Below are 16,775 nucleotides of genomic sequence, written 5' to 3'. Positions count from 1 at the left end.
TAATCCTCCCAACAAGCCAACGAGGTAGGTATTATGATGATGTCCATTTTAAAGGTGAAGGACCTGAGGCACAGAGAGGGTAAGCAGTTAAGTCAGGAGAGCAGCTGCGCGGCCTCGGCCGTAGGAGCCACAGGTTCATCCAGGACAATAACAGGCAGTGAGGAGTTCCTGGTGGGGCCGGCTGTGTGTGCAGCTGCTGAGTCTGCGTCCTGTTTGTCCTCACAATAAACCCCCATTAATGAGGGAAGCACGATTGGTCTCCATTGCTCTTGCAACCTGAAAGAGCCTATAGAATACAGATCCTATTGTGAATGCTTTTGTAATTTGGAGGTTTCTTCTTCTTTTTCTTTTTTTTTTTGTAATAAATGGAATAATCAGCCCCTTAATGTATCCATAGGGAATTCAGGAGAGGGATGAAGAAGCGGCTCCTGTTTTTGAGGCATTTGTAATCATTGTTGGATAGACAGAGCCAACAGATGGGGAACAATAGTGAGAGACTCAAGGGCTGGTGGAAGCAAAGGGTGTGGGAAATCAAAGAAAGGAAGGTGTTTACTCACTGACTATCAGGTTAGATGGGATGGGGGATGGAAAGAAGAAACTGGGTGGCTTTGGACACATTTCCTCTTTATACTTCACCTTCAGCAACTGTAAAATAAAGCCATAAATTATCTCAAAGACTCTTCTAGGATTCTTCAATGAATCCTGACCTTTTCTGTAAAGCTGGCTTTTTATGTGTGGTATTTGCTAAAAGCAGAGGCACACCTATAACAGATAGGGCCCAGACTGTACATCACATGATCAGGTTGATACAGTTTCCTGACCTCATGTTAGCTCCCAAGAGCATACGTGTCCTGAACTGTAGCCCATTAGCTTTTCTTGGCTATTCAATTGAATGATTACCCCAACCGTTTATATATATAAATGGCCATTTGTATTTTTCTCTGTTTTTTTGGCCAAAATATAAAAATAGGATATACATAGACTATAGCACTTAATAGTATCTTATATGTTTTGATATTTTAAAGAAATAAGATTTATCAAATGGGATAGTCAGTCATCTCACTCATTATCATTTAAATTTCTTTTCTTGGGTCTTTGTTTTTATATATTTCTTCCACATTCTAAGTTACTGTAGCCCCCAATAGCTGGTTATGATCACTTAACATACAGTTTCAAATCAATGAGGTCTGTGATGGAAATAAAACAAATTCTAAAAACTCATTTTTATATTATATGCATACCATGTTTTCAACAGCAAATTTTTTTTAAAATTCAGAACAGGCATGTGGGTGGTTAAGATAAAAATTATCTGATGTTCCCAATCATTGAAATATAGAAACCATAATCAGGGAAGGGCTTAGGAGGTATTTTTGTGGTATGATCCTTAGGACGAGGTAACTTTCTCTAACCCGACATATTCTATAGAGCCCATAAACTAATTGTTCTTTAAGTGTTGTCCCCAGACCAGCAGCATTGGCACTGAACAAATTCTCAGGTCTCACCCAAATTTAATCAGAACTTTGAGAGTTGGGGCCCAGCAGTCTGCAATGTAACAAGCTTTCCAGATGATTCTGAAGTACCTTAAAGTTTGAGAACCCTTATCATAATTCAGGCTGCCAATAGAATAGAATAAGTCATCAGTTAGATTTAATGACTATCTTTTCTTACATAGTTCTCCCTATGCCCAGCTGGATACAGAATTTGGATGTAAAATTACAACCCAGAGTATTGGCATTCCTCAGTGATTCCCATTATTGGTGGGGTTTAACATGAACTGCTCTATTTGCATTCAAGGCCTCCTATAGTTATAGACCCAAATCAGGTGTCCAGTGTTATCTTCTATTTCTCCGGTTGAAATTCTTTTTATATAAATTTATTTATTTATTTTTGGCTGTGTTGGGTCTTCGTTTCTATGCGAGAGCTTTCTCTAGTTGCGGCGAGCGGGGGCCACTCTTCATCGTGGTGCGCGGGCCTCTCACTATCTCGGCCTCTCGTTGCGGAGCACAGGCTCCAGACGCGCAGGCTCAGTAGTTGTGGCTACTGGGCCTAGTTGCTCTGCGGCGTGTGGGATCTTCCCAGACCAGGGCTTGAACCCGTGTCCCCTGCATTGTCAGGCGGACTCTCAACCTCTGCGCCACCAGGGAAGCCCTGAGATTCTTTTTATTTTAGTAAAATTGGATTACCATTCTCTCCCTATGCCCTCACTCCCTGCCATGAGGGATAGTTGACATAGGTTAAGACTGGGAAGGGCCTTCAGTGAGTGGAGATTTAGGGGAGAGCGCATTCCTAGGTGGTGCCACAGTGTAACCAAACACCTGATGTTTTCGGTTTCTATCAAAATCCTATGTCAAATATCATTTCCTCTATGAAATCTTTTTGAGCCTTCAAGCAGAAGGTGTGAGCTCTTCCTTCCATAATACTCTCACAGTATATTCTCTTCTGCCCTGTTGTGTAGTCTGCACTTCTCATTTCCTTGATTCTACTGTAAGTTCTTGAGATCGGGGGCTGCATCCTGCTACTCTTCCTGCTGCCACTTCTACCAGAGTGTCAGACACATAAATAATAACTCTGTCAAGAGTTGTTGAATTGTGGTATGCGGTGGCCGGACTGCCCGTCAAGCCCAGAGAGTCATCTGACAGCTTCCGGCCAAGTCTGTTAGCTGTATGAGTTGGGTGTATATTGCATGCCTGTCCCCAGATATTCCCTTGCAGGTAACTGACATTCATTCTTGTAAGATTTATAGAAAGTTCACAACCCGTGTTTCAAATACAAAATCCACCTAGGAAGGATCAAGAAATAAAGATCTAGAGGACAAGCCTAGCTCTTCTACCCCCTGGCGCTATCAAGGGCCAGCCTAAGAGACACTAGAAAGGACCGGGGCTGGGAAACGGGAACAAATCTTTGATTTCACAGTCTTGCCTGGGGCCTTGACTGACAGTAGCTGCTGCTTTCACCTCCATCTGTGGCTTCACGCCTTTTTAGAAGAGACTCAGGAAATCTCCTTCTCGTCTTAGAGGGAATATTTTCAGCCTAAGAGGAAAATTCTGAGCATGAGAAGCAAGCTTGCCTTGCTTTCCCACACCAAAAGACAGAGACTCATAAGACAATAACGGTCTGGAAAGAATCTAAAGACACACGGTACAAAACATATTTAGTTTATTATTTTAAGTGCTCTCCTTAATACCATCGCAGTGAAAACAAACAGTAGACCGACAACCGTCCTCCCCCTCCAAACAACGTTTAACTTATATTTATGTATTTGCTAAGCACTCACATCTTGAAATTCATTCTATAACATCATAGACCCATGGCAAATCCTGAACAGAGAAATTCATTGTAGGAAAATATGATCATAAAAGATATGGTTTAAGTGGATAAAATCCCCAAATTTTTAACCCATATTTGTGATTTAATCTGGATCAAGTTTTATCTGCATTGGCGTAGATTTTTTTTTTCCAGGGGATACTGCAGTTGTTTTTCCAGGTTCATTTACCGAGGAACACTGCCATCATGTGGCCTGGTGTGTTAAAGACAGCACATAAATGACAACTAACAGCATGGCTTTAATTCTCTCTCCAGAAAAATGTTTGCAGCTTTTAAATGTGCTTTGTTGTTAGAAGCTGTATTTGTGGATTTCTTTCTAAGAGAGCATTCTTAAATATCTGCCAAAGGATGAACTCTGTGTCAGCTTTTGAATCCCCTGAATACATAGCGACCACAACAGAATATCACACATATAAAATAATCATTGAACACTGCTTGTTTTACAAATGTGTAAAGTTTTCATAAATTTATCCACTTTAAAGAGAGGAGGATGACTTTCTCGTGTGCACTAAAGCGGCTGCCTCTTTTTTCTTCACACTGCTAAGTCCATTCGGCGAGAGGAGGTATAAAATGAGAGCTGTAGGGAGGCAGCATGAAAAACTAAAGTATGAAGCTTGACCCTAAGTCTGAGTCTCCACTTTGCCACTGATTAACTGTAGAATCTTGAGTAAGTCACACAAGCTATCTGGTCTCAGTACTTCTTTTCCTTAAATAAGTAGGTTTGATACACTTAAGTCAAAACTGTTTTCTAGTTTAAAATTCTGTGATTCTACTTGACAAGTAAATAAGTTCTTGAAAAAGCAAGAATGCTGTTTTTCTTTAGGTAGATTATTTTCCTATGGTTTTCCTGTAACTGAAGCTTTGTCTGCATGACTCATCATGCAAAATTTTCTCTGTAAGAACCCAGAGATTATGTATTATGTTCAGCAGTGCTCCAGCACAAACAGCTTTCATGCATTTTGTGGGCATTCACAGCTTAGTATCTCCACAAACATAAAGTTGAGGAATCTTTGCAGTTGGTAAACAGCTTACTGGCTTCTGAGAGCTGTAGGTCTTAACGGACGTTCCAGAATGTTAGAAAAGACAACTCAGAACAGTCTGATGTCTTTAACACCTGAAAGGGAAGGGCAGTTTTCTTCCCTCTTGCTTTGCAAATTTGTCAAAATTAAAAAGCGGATGCAAATGCTGCGTATGTTCTGATGAGACAAAATTGTGGTAAATGATTCCCTCGAGTTGATTTTGTGATGGTGTAACAGGGTGAGGGATGGAAATACAAGCTGCGCTGGGTGTTTGAACCATGCTGGAAGGGCATGTAAATGCAGGCCAGTTGCTAGGAGACCTGGAGCACAGAATCAGTGCCCCCCTGTGTGCGCAGGGATGTTTTATCTCAAGAAACCTTGTCTTTCACAGTCAACGATGACATTAAATGTAGTCTGTCAAAATTCAGGTGGACCAGAGCTTGGTTATTGCTTGTGTCAATCCAGCCATTCTGTCATCCACCACTCATTAAGGGAGCAAATGAAAGAGAACAATGTAACATGGTGCCAGCGACCAAGAAGCTCTAGAAAAGCTCCAAGTGATGCACTACAAATTCAGTCTAAATACTCTCACATGGAAGACAGCTGGTTTGTTCGCTGATATTAATTCCAAGTGTGTAGTAGTGGCTAAAGAATGGCTTCAGCATTCCAAAGAGAAGGGTGCCAGGCCACAAATAGAGTTCTAAGCGAAGATGTGCTTGAGAAGGATTTTGAGCCCTGTTGCTTACAAAGCAATCATTTCAGTCATTTGTGGGATTTTTAAAAACAGATTTTATGCTAAACACATGCTTCCAGTTTGTAATTCCACCAAGAACTTTAGAATTGAGACGGTTTTAAGAGTTCTTCCAGCGCCCCCAACTGGTTGAAGACAGAAACTGACCCTCTCTGCGGGCAAGGGCAATGGGCAGCCCATTCAGAGAATGGGGCACGGACTTCTGCCCTTGTAAAACACTGTCAAGCTTTGCCAATATCCAGGAGATCCCGAATTCAATGAGAGAAAAAAAGAAAAACTAAAGGCTGAGGAGTGGGTCTAGTAAGTCTCATTTTGATTTAGAGGAAACTGAGTCACTGAGAGGTATTTTGAATTATTTGAAACACACACAGCTAATTATCACCAGAGCTGGGAACACAACCAGGTTTCCCAGTCCAGTGCTCTTTTACAGTAACACCAGGAGCTACTCAGGAGAGTTTTCTTTCTCAGGAGAGTTGTGATGTTCTGTTAGCTCTCACTGATATGAACGGCAGCAACAGTAATCCTGTAATGCTTCTGGAATGCTTTACAATGTACAAATCACATTTATATACATTGTTTGGTTTGATTCTTTCAACCATGGAAATTGTTCTTATGAAATAGTATGCTTAGCACACAGACTTGATCTGCATTGTTACAAAAGTATAGCTGGAATGGTACTAGTTTACGAGGTCTCTGTTATAAATCGTCTGCCGTGCCCCGACATGAAGGGTGATATAGGGACCGTGGAGAACAGAGAATTGAAACCCTACTATAGTTTGAGAAATTTTTGTGTTTGCTCCACTGAATACTGAATATCCACAAATAAAAAAGTATGTACTTTTCTGCTTATTTATGGAAAATATAAAACTATCATCAATGATAAGCCATTTTTGAGAACTTAACTACCAGACCAGACACACAGCAAATACAAAAATGCTGTTTTAGGCTTAACTTAGAGAATTGGACTTGGGTTCAAGAAGTATAAGAAATTAAATAAATGACATACATCAGTTCCACTGTTAAACTTTATTGAGCTTAAAAAATACCTGAAAAGAGGTAAAGGTATCTGAATGAGGATGGCCTTTTAGGGTCACCTCCTTTTCCTTATCTCAGGGCACTAGCATCTCCTGCTCCCGTGACCTAGAAAGCTCTTCCCCTAGATATCAGCATGCCTTGCTCTCACACTTCTTTCAAGTTTTTGCTCAGGGAAAGTGAGGACTTCTCTGATCATATATTTGAAATTGCCGTGCTTTCCAAGGCCATAACACCTTCCCAGGACTAGCCCGGAAGTGGAGGATGCTTTTTTTCACTTATTGGTCCAAAGGAACATACATTTTTCTGATCTGTACATGGGTGACTTATGGGCTGGCTGGGATCCTAGACTTTCCCTAGTTTATTATTCTCTATGCCATGTATTACCACCTGACAAACTATGTTTTTTACTGTTTTTTTAATTGTCTGATTCCCCTGTGATCCCTTCACTAGTACACAAGCTCCATAAAGGTAGGAATTTTCTTCATGTGTTTACAGTGCTTAAGAAGAGCACTAGTAGTGGCTAAGATGAACCCCCAATGACTTTCATTTCCTGGTATTCATGCCTTTCTTTTTCTTTTTCTTTTCCTTTTTTTGGCCACACTGTGTGGCTTGTGGGATCTTCCCTGACCAGGGATATAACCCGGGCCCCTGAAGTGAAAGCCCGAATCCTAACCAGTAGGCCACCAGGGAAGTCCCCCATGCCTTTCTTTTATCTTCATCTCACATCAAATCAGGGCAGCTCAGTGTGGCCAAAAAAATATGGTGGAAGTGGTGGTGTATGACTTCCTAAGTCAGGTAATAAAAGGCATTGCAGCTTCCAACTTTCTCTCACGAGTTCTTCATTCTGGGGGAAGCCAGCTGCCATGTCATGAGGACATTGAAGCAGCCCCGTGGAGTACATGGACAGGAACCAAACTACCTGCACCAACTTGTTAGCTAAGTGACCAAACCGTTTTGAAAGAGGATCCTTTAACACCTAGCCTTTGAGTCTTTCAGCAGAGGACTCAATATCATGTAGCAGAGACAAGCCTTTCCCTTTTCCATAGTGTCTTGTCTGAATTCTTGACCCACAGAAACCATGAGAGATAATAAGTGATTATTATTGCTTTAAGGTCATGCGTTTTGGGGTTACTTGTTATATAGCAAAAGATGACTAATATAGTGCCTGGCTCATAGTAAGTTCCTAATCAATGTTTATTGAATGAAGAGGTAAATTAAGCAGATTTTTTCCTAGGTTACTCAGTGATCATAATACAATGCCTCACCAAACTCTATAAAAAGCCTTTGCTCCAATAGCAACATTGGTTTGGAGTCTCAAGGAGTAGGCTTGAATCTTGGATCTGTCATTTATTTGTCATTTAACCTTGTATAATTCACTTACAGTCTTTGCGTTCTTAGTTTTCCTAATCTGTAAACTAGAAATAATGATGACAATTGTAATTATACCACTAACAGTACCAGCAACCTGAAAGTGCCCTGATGACTTTATAAATCCCTGGATCAGAGCTCTCCTGAAACCCATACTTTAACTGGAATTGTCCATTCTGTAAACCGATAAATCTTTTTTATTATTTGTCAGTTTCAGTTGTTGGTGTTACCTATAACCAAAAGCAATCTTTATACAAAACATTAACACTAACATATATGACACAATAACAAACAAAACAAGATGACATGTAATCAGTAAGATGCTGCGTGGTAGACTTAAGTATAGCAGCTAAGAAGAAAAAGATATCAGACCACCTTATCAACAATTTCTGTGGGCTGATGGCAAGGACATCCTAATTCATCTACCTAGGAAAGTCAGGGAGGCCCAAGGGGTTCTGTTTTCACAGAAGTTTTGGTTTCTGTAGGTATATCTTAGAAGCCGTGGCTTCTGATTTCTTCTCTATGGTTGCCTTTGATGGGTAGTTGCTGGCTTAGTAGCATCAAATTCATGTTTCAATGCCTTCAGGGACCAAGGAGCTATTTGTGTTTCAGAGAAGACACTCCAGGTGGTCAGATTATGTTGTACACAGACATCAAGAACACAAGCAGCCGGGCTTCTGTGCCTGCTGCCTCCCCTATAGGTCCTCAGAGAGTACAAGAGGGTCTTCCAGGCCCCTTGCACAATATCATCACCTTGTTAGAAGGTTCTTCACTTTGCTCCAAGAGGAGAGGACACTGTCCTGAGCATGTTGTGAAATGCTAATAAAAAACTCTTCTTACGGGGTGGGGAATTTTTATTTTTAAGATCAGAGGAGACAGGAATTTCTGATGCGCCTGAATAGACAGAGTGAAATATAGTCTCTGTGTAATTTTGCCTCTTGAGGCCTAGAGAGATGGTGGCTTGAAGCAGTGGTCTGGATAATGTGGAAAGCTCTCAAATGTGTTTTATTAGCATTGGTCACTTTACTTCCTATATATTAGAATGACCTTGGGGGCATTTTAATTAAGCTGCTATTTGTTTTCTAAGTGCAAATAATAATCTCTTAGTTTTTTCCTCTGCCGCTCAGATAAATTGGTCAATAATTGATTTTTTAGCACAATAATCCAGATGACTTTCTCAATTTTCTACATTTCTTCATGGAAATTTGCTTTGTTTTCTCAAAATATTCTGCAGAATTTACATTTATTTATTTTTATAGTTATGAGATGGGACCGAAATAGCTTCTGTGGGAAAACTTAAAGTCCTTTCTTTAGGTCAAAATTATAAATTTGTTTCCAAACATTAAATCAATGCTTTTAATTTTCATTCTTAAATTGTGTACTTTGTAGCTTTCAGCCTTCAGGGCCAAGTCTTGATGTTTATCAACCCAAGGAAAGAAAGTATGAGAACACCCTAGGATACATTGGCCTTTGATAAGGTTTAAATCTCAGCGCTGACTTTTAGAAATGCAATAGTTGTGAAAATCAGGCTTTAAGAAAATGAGGATTGTTTTCTAAATCATTGTATCTCCTTCTTTAATATATCAAGAACCATGCTCAAAGGATTCAGGATCCAAAGTTTCTTCCACAATGCAAAGATGACAGCTCTTCCACCTATGGAGGGAGGTCAACAAGCTTGCTGACCTAGGGAGACAAAGAAAAAGTTAAAGAGGAAATAAGAAGTCTAAAACTGGACCCTTTTAGTCAGGAAGCCTGGAAGTCTTGAGGGATTATGAGAAGAGATACAGGTTGATTGAGGGGTTAGATGCCACGTTCTCATCCCTAGTCACACACTTGTTTCAGAGTTGAACGTTGGTGGAGCCATGGAGAGCAGAGGGGACTTGGTAATAAGATATGCCTGAGGAGGTCTGAAGATGCTGAGAGCAGTGGCTCAGCATCAGGGAGAATGTAGACCCCCTGGAGAACCCCAACCCCAACCCCAACCCTCAGCTTAGGTCCATGTCCAATTTGGCCCCAAAAAGATGGCAAGAAGGTGGCTATAGAAAGCTGCTGGTTCTTCATGGTCTCTGTATGAAGTGTGAGAGAGTGGCAGTGTGCCTGGAGAGAGGACACAGAGTTTCAGAGCATATATTGGACTAACATAGCCAGAGGCTGTGGTATTTGAGGACCTCAAGATTGGAGGCAAATGACTAGGATCACGTTCTCCAGTGGTGGACGCCAGAAACCTGAATATACCCAGACAAGACCAATTTAGAGGAGCCACTCTGCTCCTCTCCCTCCTCTAGGGAGGGTCTAGAGGACAATGAGTTCATCTTAGGACTGCCTCTCCTCTCATGAGGTCATATTAGCTGAATTCCTACCCCTGACTGATCTTCATCTGGTGTACACTGGTCTAGCCATTACTGGTTATTTATGGCTAAATTCTCTCCTAATTGATTCTGGATGCTAAGTATTAGTATTTTGAATTATTATTGCTCCTACACATATCCCATATTTTCAGAGGGAAAGCCATATTAGAAATGACCATATTACAGGGAAATTCAAAATTCTCAAAGATAGAGACTTTTATCCAAAGAGACTGAGGATTTACCTAAAGAGACTGCTAAATATTTGGATCAGACTAAGCATATCCAGTTGGACTCAAATTAAGTTGTCCTTCCCTTTGCCACTAAGTTATGTAGAAAACCCATAAGGGGGACCAGATCAATTAATTGCATATAAACAAACTATATTATTTCTGTATGAAATTCAGTGAATTACAACTTTGTGACAGTTTCCAGTGTACAGGAGATTGGAAAGATCAGGGACTTCATTACTACTTAAATCCATTAGCTTAATTCCACATGGGCAGGGATTTTTGTTGTTGTTGTCCACTGCAGTGCTCTGAATAAGTGTCTGGCATATCGAAGGTCTGAGTAGGTATTTGTTGAAGGAATTACAACTGTAACACGAGGCAAGCTTGCAAAGTGCCCTCTAAGAATCTCAATACAATTTCAACAAAAACAGAGTGTCCCTGGTGTCATCCATCAGAATCCTTTGTTTTCACCTCCCTCTAGGAATATTATGTTCCATGTTAGGCACCAAAATTTAAGAGGGGCATTTATCAATCAACTAAAGAGGATCCGGAAGAGAACAGGCAGGACAAGAGAATTCTGAAAATCACCCCAAAAAGGAACAGTTGACACTACCTGAGGAAAAAAGTGATTAATGAGAGAGAATGCTATTTCCAGATGTTAGAAAGAGTATAATTGTAAATGTATAATTGCATGTTCATGATTAGACTTAATGGGAAGAAATTATGAATAGGCAGATTTTGACTCAATACAACAAAGAAGCTCTGACTTTTACTTTCCAATAATGGAATGAATTGCTTTGTGAACCACAATGTGAGATTTAATTATGTATTATCTGATATTTTCTTTTCAATATTCATTGGTATTTGCCTCCCTCCCTCTCAACTTATTGTTTATCCTTGAAAGCAGAAAATGTAAAATTCGGAATGGTAAGGTTAGATTAAAAACTTTATTACTGTTCAGAATTATGGAGCCTATTAACTGATCACCCATTATCTTAGTCCCTCAGGTCACAAGGTGGTAAACTCAAATATGAGAACATACCCTTGACTATTGGGTCTATATCTCACTTGGGTTTCCTGATGTCCATCACAAAGTGAAATTGCAAATTTTGTAAATCAGCGAAGATTTCATGAGGTTGATGAAAACGTTGGAGAACTGCCCAAATCACATACAAAACCATTTACTAATGGCAATTTGTCAGTGTTGTTTCTGTTAATAATTGAATAAGAAAAGTTTGAGAGCATGAGGATTTGATTGGTGTTTTAGAGGGAACTCCAGCCATTGAGTTTGTATGTCATTGGAATATCAAAGGATGAAGAAAGGCCCTTGGCAAATCTGTTGAAGCTCTTGAGTACGTTTGTAAATATGATTCTTTTTATATATTAGTTTGACAAAAACCATTCAAAAGGTAAAGTATATTGCTTCATGTTATTATGAAATTTAATCAGAAGAATTAAATATCTTTCTCCAAAAATAGTAAACATTGTATTTTGTGGTTCTATGAATTATACAAGTAACTGTCAACCTACAAGTTAAATATTAGATGAAAATATGTTCCCTATAATTTTTGCTTTTCTTTTTCAAGATGAATTAAGAGAACCCCACCCCCACCCCCCAACTGTGAAATTCAGTCTTAATTTTAGGTAGTGTGAATTTTGGTTATCTTTTCCAGGACTAATTATCCTCCAATAAAGTAAAACTCCTCTATGTCTGGTTCCTCTACCGGGAATGCTTTTCTTTCTCTTAGGTTTGTCAAAAAGGGCCAAAACATATCAATCAATAGTTGCTATACTTGAGTCACGCATGTGGACATAAAAGGAACAGTATCTTATTCTCAACCAAGCATAGTGCTAAGGACGTTGTAAATAATCAATGAATAATTCTTTATTCATTTATCCATTCATACTGGGCACTGAGGGCAGAAGAATGATTTAGTTCCTTACTTTATGGAATCTACAGTTCTGTGCTTATGCTGCATTACCAAGTTATCGTTATTAATAAGTTCAGTGCAGAAATACATTTTTATCACAAATGTAAGTTGTGCTCATTGTAGATGACTTCAGAAAATAAGAAAGAGATAAAGAAGAAATCAGATGTAATCTTAGCACTAGGAGATAAAAGCTGATGATATTTGGGAATTGATGCATGCATACAGATTTTTCTTCCTACGTGTGCATTTAGTACACATATTTATACATTATATAGATAGATACAAATTATGTAAATATATACATATATATTTGTACATTATGTAAGTATAGATATTTTTAAAGAATATTTATACTACATATACTATTTTATAAATTACTTATCTCATAGATATTTTAAAATCAGTATATATCTACCTAGTCATAATGACTGGAGGGTGTTTCATTACATGGATATGACATAATTTGTTTATCAAATTTTTTACTGTCACTTAGATTGCTTCCATGTGTTTTACTATTGTTAACAATATAATCATCTATATATACATTTTTATTCATTTATCCATCCATTATTTCAGGACAAATACCTTACACTATGTTAAGCTTGAAAATTTATCTTCTTGAAGACTTAAAATTAAGAATATTAACAAAAATCTTAAACATTAAAAAAAGTTAATCTTCCATATTAGAAGTCAAGATAATCATTGTCATTGGGGGTCAGGTGAGTGTTTGGATTGGAAAGTGACATAAAGGGGGTTTCAAGTGTACCTGAACTACTCTGTGGTTCGACCTGGGGGTTGATTACAGGGGTGTGTTCACTTTGTAAAAATTGGACAAGCCGTATACTTATGACTTGTCACTTTCTACTTTCTTGTATTTGTGTTACACATCAATGAAATAAGTTAAAATACTATGTTACAATTTGCATCCATGTCTATATGCTTATGTAAATTCTAAGAATTGAATGCTATTATCATTTTTGTTTTTTAAAATTCATGTTGCTAATTATTCTGCAGAAAGTTTGCACCAATTTTGACTCCCACAGACAATATATAAAGTGTAATTTCTTTATGTTCAAATTAACATTTACTATCACAATTTTTTTAATTTGTAATGATTTGTACATTTAAAAATTGAGTATTTTTCTCTCTTGGAAAATTTCAAACTTACAGAAAAGCTGAAAAAATAATTTTATGGTCATCCATAAATCCCTCATTAGATTTGCCAACTTTTAATTTTTTGCCACATTTGCTTTCTCTCTCTCTCTCTATTTACACACACACACACACACACTCACTCACATATCTATACACGTATATATGTATACATATATATACACATTTATTTTTGTATTTCTGAATTATTTGAAAAGAAGCTTTAGGCATCATGACAGTTTACCCCTTAAGAATAAGAATATTATTCTATATAACCACAATACTTTTACCACACCTTAAAAAATTAACAATAACTCTATATTATCAAGTAATATCTAGTCCATATTCATATTTCCATAACTGTACCAATATAGTCTTTTCTAACTGATTTTTTAAAACACAAGATTAAATAAAGTTTACTCAGTCATTGCATTTAGCTGTTTTGTCTCTTTAGTCTCTTTTTACCTAAAATAGTCCCCTACCACCATCACCCTACCCTGCTTTCTTTCATGATGTTGAAATTTTTCAAGTCTAAGTCACTTGATAACCTTCTGTTTGTTTTCAAATGTGTATGACCATGCTTGATTTTGCAGGCTCTTATTACAGAATTTTACAGGTTTTCAGAAGCACATGTATCAGCAACTGTAACAAATTTTCATTTGTGGCTATTGGTTAATCAGAGCAAGACATTGGATCTCCAGTTGGGCACCAGATGTTTTTACTGAGGGAAAAAAAAATAAAAGTTAAGAGCTTTTAAATCTTACATTATTACTTTGATTGTATAAGAAATAATAGTGACATTTCATTCTCTGAAATGTATTATGAGGGTTTTCCTTCATATTGATACACTATGTTATTCAATGAATTAGTTAGTATAGAACCAGTTTAAAAGACCTGAGAGTGCAGTGACAGCCAAGAAGGATATTTTGAAGTTTGAAATGATCCCTATATAAATAGAACGGATCAGCATAACTTTGGGATAAAATTAGCTGACAGTTTGTGGGCTCTCTAGCATGTGCCTGTTAGCTTGGTGCCGCTCTCCTGATAAACCACAGCACAGCTTCCAGAGGGAGAGGAAGGATGGACAGCATGGCTGCCCCTATCACTAAATCTGCAGCTGCCAAGTTAGTTAAGAGAAATTTCCTTGAGGCTCTAAAGTCAAATGACTTCGGAAAATTGAAGGCCATTTTAATCCAAAGGCAAATAGATGTGGACACAGTTTTTGAAGTTGAAGATGAGAATATGGTTTTGGCATCTTATAAACAAGGTAAAAATTATAGGTGTAATTGTAAAATCGATAGAAAATGGATTTGTTTTTTTAATGCACAGCATTAGTCACCCAATCTAAACTGGTAGCTCTTATTATTTCTTTAAATATATACTTAAAAATATTTCTAATGTAATCATTTCTTTCTTTTTAAACTAGACAAAATCATGAGCTGGTATATATATATATAAATATATTTTTTCTTCTCTTTACTTTCCTTCTCTTTTCTTTCTGTATCCCTGTGCCTAGAATTTGAAATTCTGGATAATCATATTTATTAGTGCAATTTTCTTCTATTTCTAACTTTATTTCTTCTTATAAGTACATAGAATAAAGAAACCATCTCTAGATTATGGCTAAACAGATTGCTGAGATCTAATCCAGACAGTATGACTGGCTTGGGAACGGCTGCCAGCCCTCTGTTAACAGGGCTACTTAAAGATATATCATCTCTACATCCACCTGGAGGGAGAAGAGGATTTGTGCCCCTATTTGAAGGGTTAATAAATGGGTAAGGCTGTACCGTGATACACCTTTATGATCCTTGTCATTTTAATGAGTTTTCAGTTCAGGCAGAAAAGCTGAAACCAGAAAAGCCAAAAAGTTAACTTTTTTCCGTGACTACAGTGATAGATCAAAATTGTAGATCTACCTAACACAGAGTATCTGCCTTATGAAGAACTAAGGATAGCAAAAATTAGAAGTGAATTTTTTTTTATCACGGGATTTTCTGGAACCCATGCTTAATAAGTCAGAAATAAATTAGAAGTGAGCAAATTCTGATTTCCCAAATCAGCTAGTTAATGGGAAATTTGAGTAGCTAGGCCATCTGGTAAGCGGACTGCAAACAAACACCACGTTCAACATCACTTCTGTTTAAACAAAATAGGTGATAAGGTCTTGTGTACAGCATTGAGAAAGAGAGATCATTTTTTATGTTTAAAATACTTTCCATTTGTATATAAATCATCAGCACCATCAATTTTCAGAAATGAATACTAATGGTATATATTTCTACATTAATTTACTATCAGTTCTGAAGGAAGGATGGAATAGTTGAGGCCAGTTACTGTGTTTATGATTTTTACTTCAGGGTTTTATTATAAATTGGCATTGCTATCGTGATTGGGAAATAAAGAAGAGGTCTGTTTTTTAAAAAGTGGTTGGTGGAGATTCTGTTAAGAAGAAAGAATGTATACTATATGATCAGATTACTTTCATCTTATGGATTTGTTCAGTGAAAGACTGCCTGAATGCTTAATACATTTTTAAGGTATTTTTTAAAACTTATATTCGTGCCTAGCTTAAAATACTTGTGTCCAAGTCAGCAGGTAATTTATTTGACCCTGAGTTGTGAAGACTGCCTTTTCTCATCTGAGCATGCCAAATTGCGTAGATCATGCAAAGGTTCAGAGGTTGTGAGAAAGGAAGTTTTAGTGGCAGTTTCTGGAGAAGAAGGGTGCTGTTTCTCTTGCTTCCAATGGTGTTATCATCCCTGAATGAGAAAAAAATGCATTTTAAAATCTTTCTGTCAATATGAGCCGACTCCCTATGGTCTTCATAGAGCTAAATTTTCATTCATGCAAGTGGGTGTTTTCATAGGACTGTGGGATGGGACTTTCAATTAGGGAGAAAGCAAATTACACTCTCTGGATCTGGGGGAAAAAAAAGAGAACAGTAACATTCTTATGCATGCTAGGTGGATGAATGCAAGAAATGTTAGGATCTGTGGCCATATCTTCAGGGTTTATGCAGGAAATTGTGTGTGTGTGTGTGTGTGCACGTACACATGTGCATATAGAAAAAAATAAACTTACTCTCTGTTTAATATGAATATGGGTATAAGAATCTGTCTCTTCAATCTTAATCCCAGATTGAAGCCTCATTTTCTTCAGTTTCTTCAGATATTTTCACATGGCTTCCAGCCTAATTATCAAACTTTTTATTTTAGTCAGGAATGGAAGTGATGCATAGAATCCTAGTTGCTAGCCAAGCAAAGTAGACCTAAGTGGTTATATCAGTTTCTAAGTCACAGAGGAATTCCCAGGGACTAGTGTAGAGCTGAGCAGGCTACACTGGTCATTTGTTCGTTAGTTAGAATTAGTTACTTCCTTTCTGAATAATTCTAAGGAATGAGACGCTTTGTGGTCTTGAAGGGTATGTGACTAGATTAAACTTTGTGAGACTTTATTAAATCACAGCAGACTTTTTGGATGTTGAATGCTGTTGAATTGCTATGCATTAGTTTTTGATTTTTTTAAGCACTTTTAAAAATCTCTACAACAGAAAAGTTCACAAATCATAAGTGTGAAGCTTGATTAATTTTCACAAAATAAACAAACATATGCAACCA

At 37.7% G+C, this 16,775-nt stretch overlaps 1 protein-coding gene across 4 annotated transcripts in view; it reads left to right on the top strand.

The window, feature by feature from the left end:
- ASB4 (ankyrin repeat and SOCS box containing 4) overlaps positions 1-16,775 on the top strand; it is a 121,262-nt gene that overhangs the window by 40,911 nt on the left and 63,576 nt on the right. The window contains exon 1 of one of the 4 annotated variants that reach the window (XM_081244303.1): positions 14,057-14,422. The exons of the other annotated variants lie outside the window; for them this stretch is intronic. Coding sequence (XP_081100429.1) covers positions 14,236-14,422 — 187 coding nt within the window. The 5' untranslated portion in view covers positions 14,057-14,235. Of the gene's footprint in view, positions 1-14,056; positions 14,423-16,775 lie in introns of those variants that run through there. 4 annotated transcript variants of the gene reach the window in all.

Source organism: Mesoplodon bidens (assembly GCF_964165515.1).
Source record: "Mesoplodon bidens genome assembly, chromosome: 9".
NCBI classification, from domain to species: domain Eukaryota; kingdom Metazoa; phylum Chordata; class Mammalia; order Artiodactyla; family Ziphiidae; genus Mesoplodon; species Mesoplodon bidens.
This window is presented reverse-complemented; position numbering and strand designations above follow the sequence as displayed.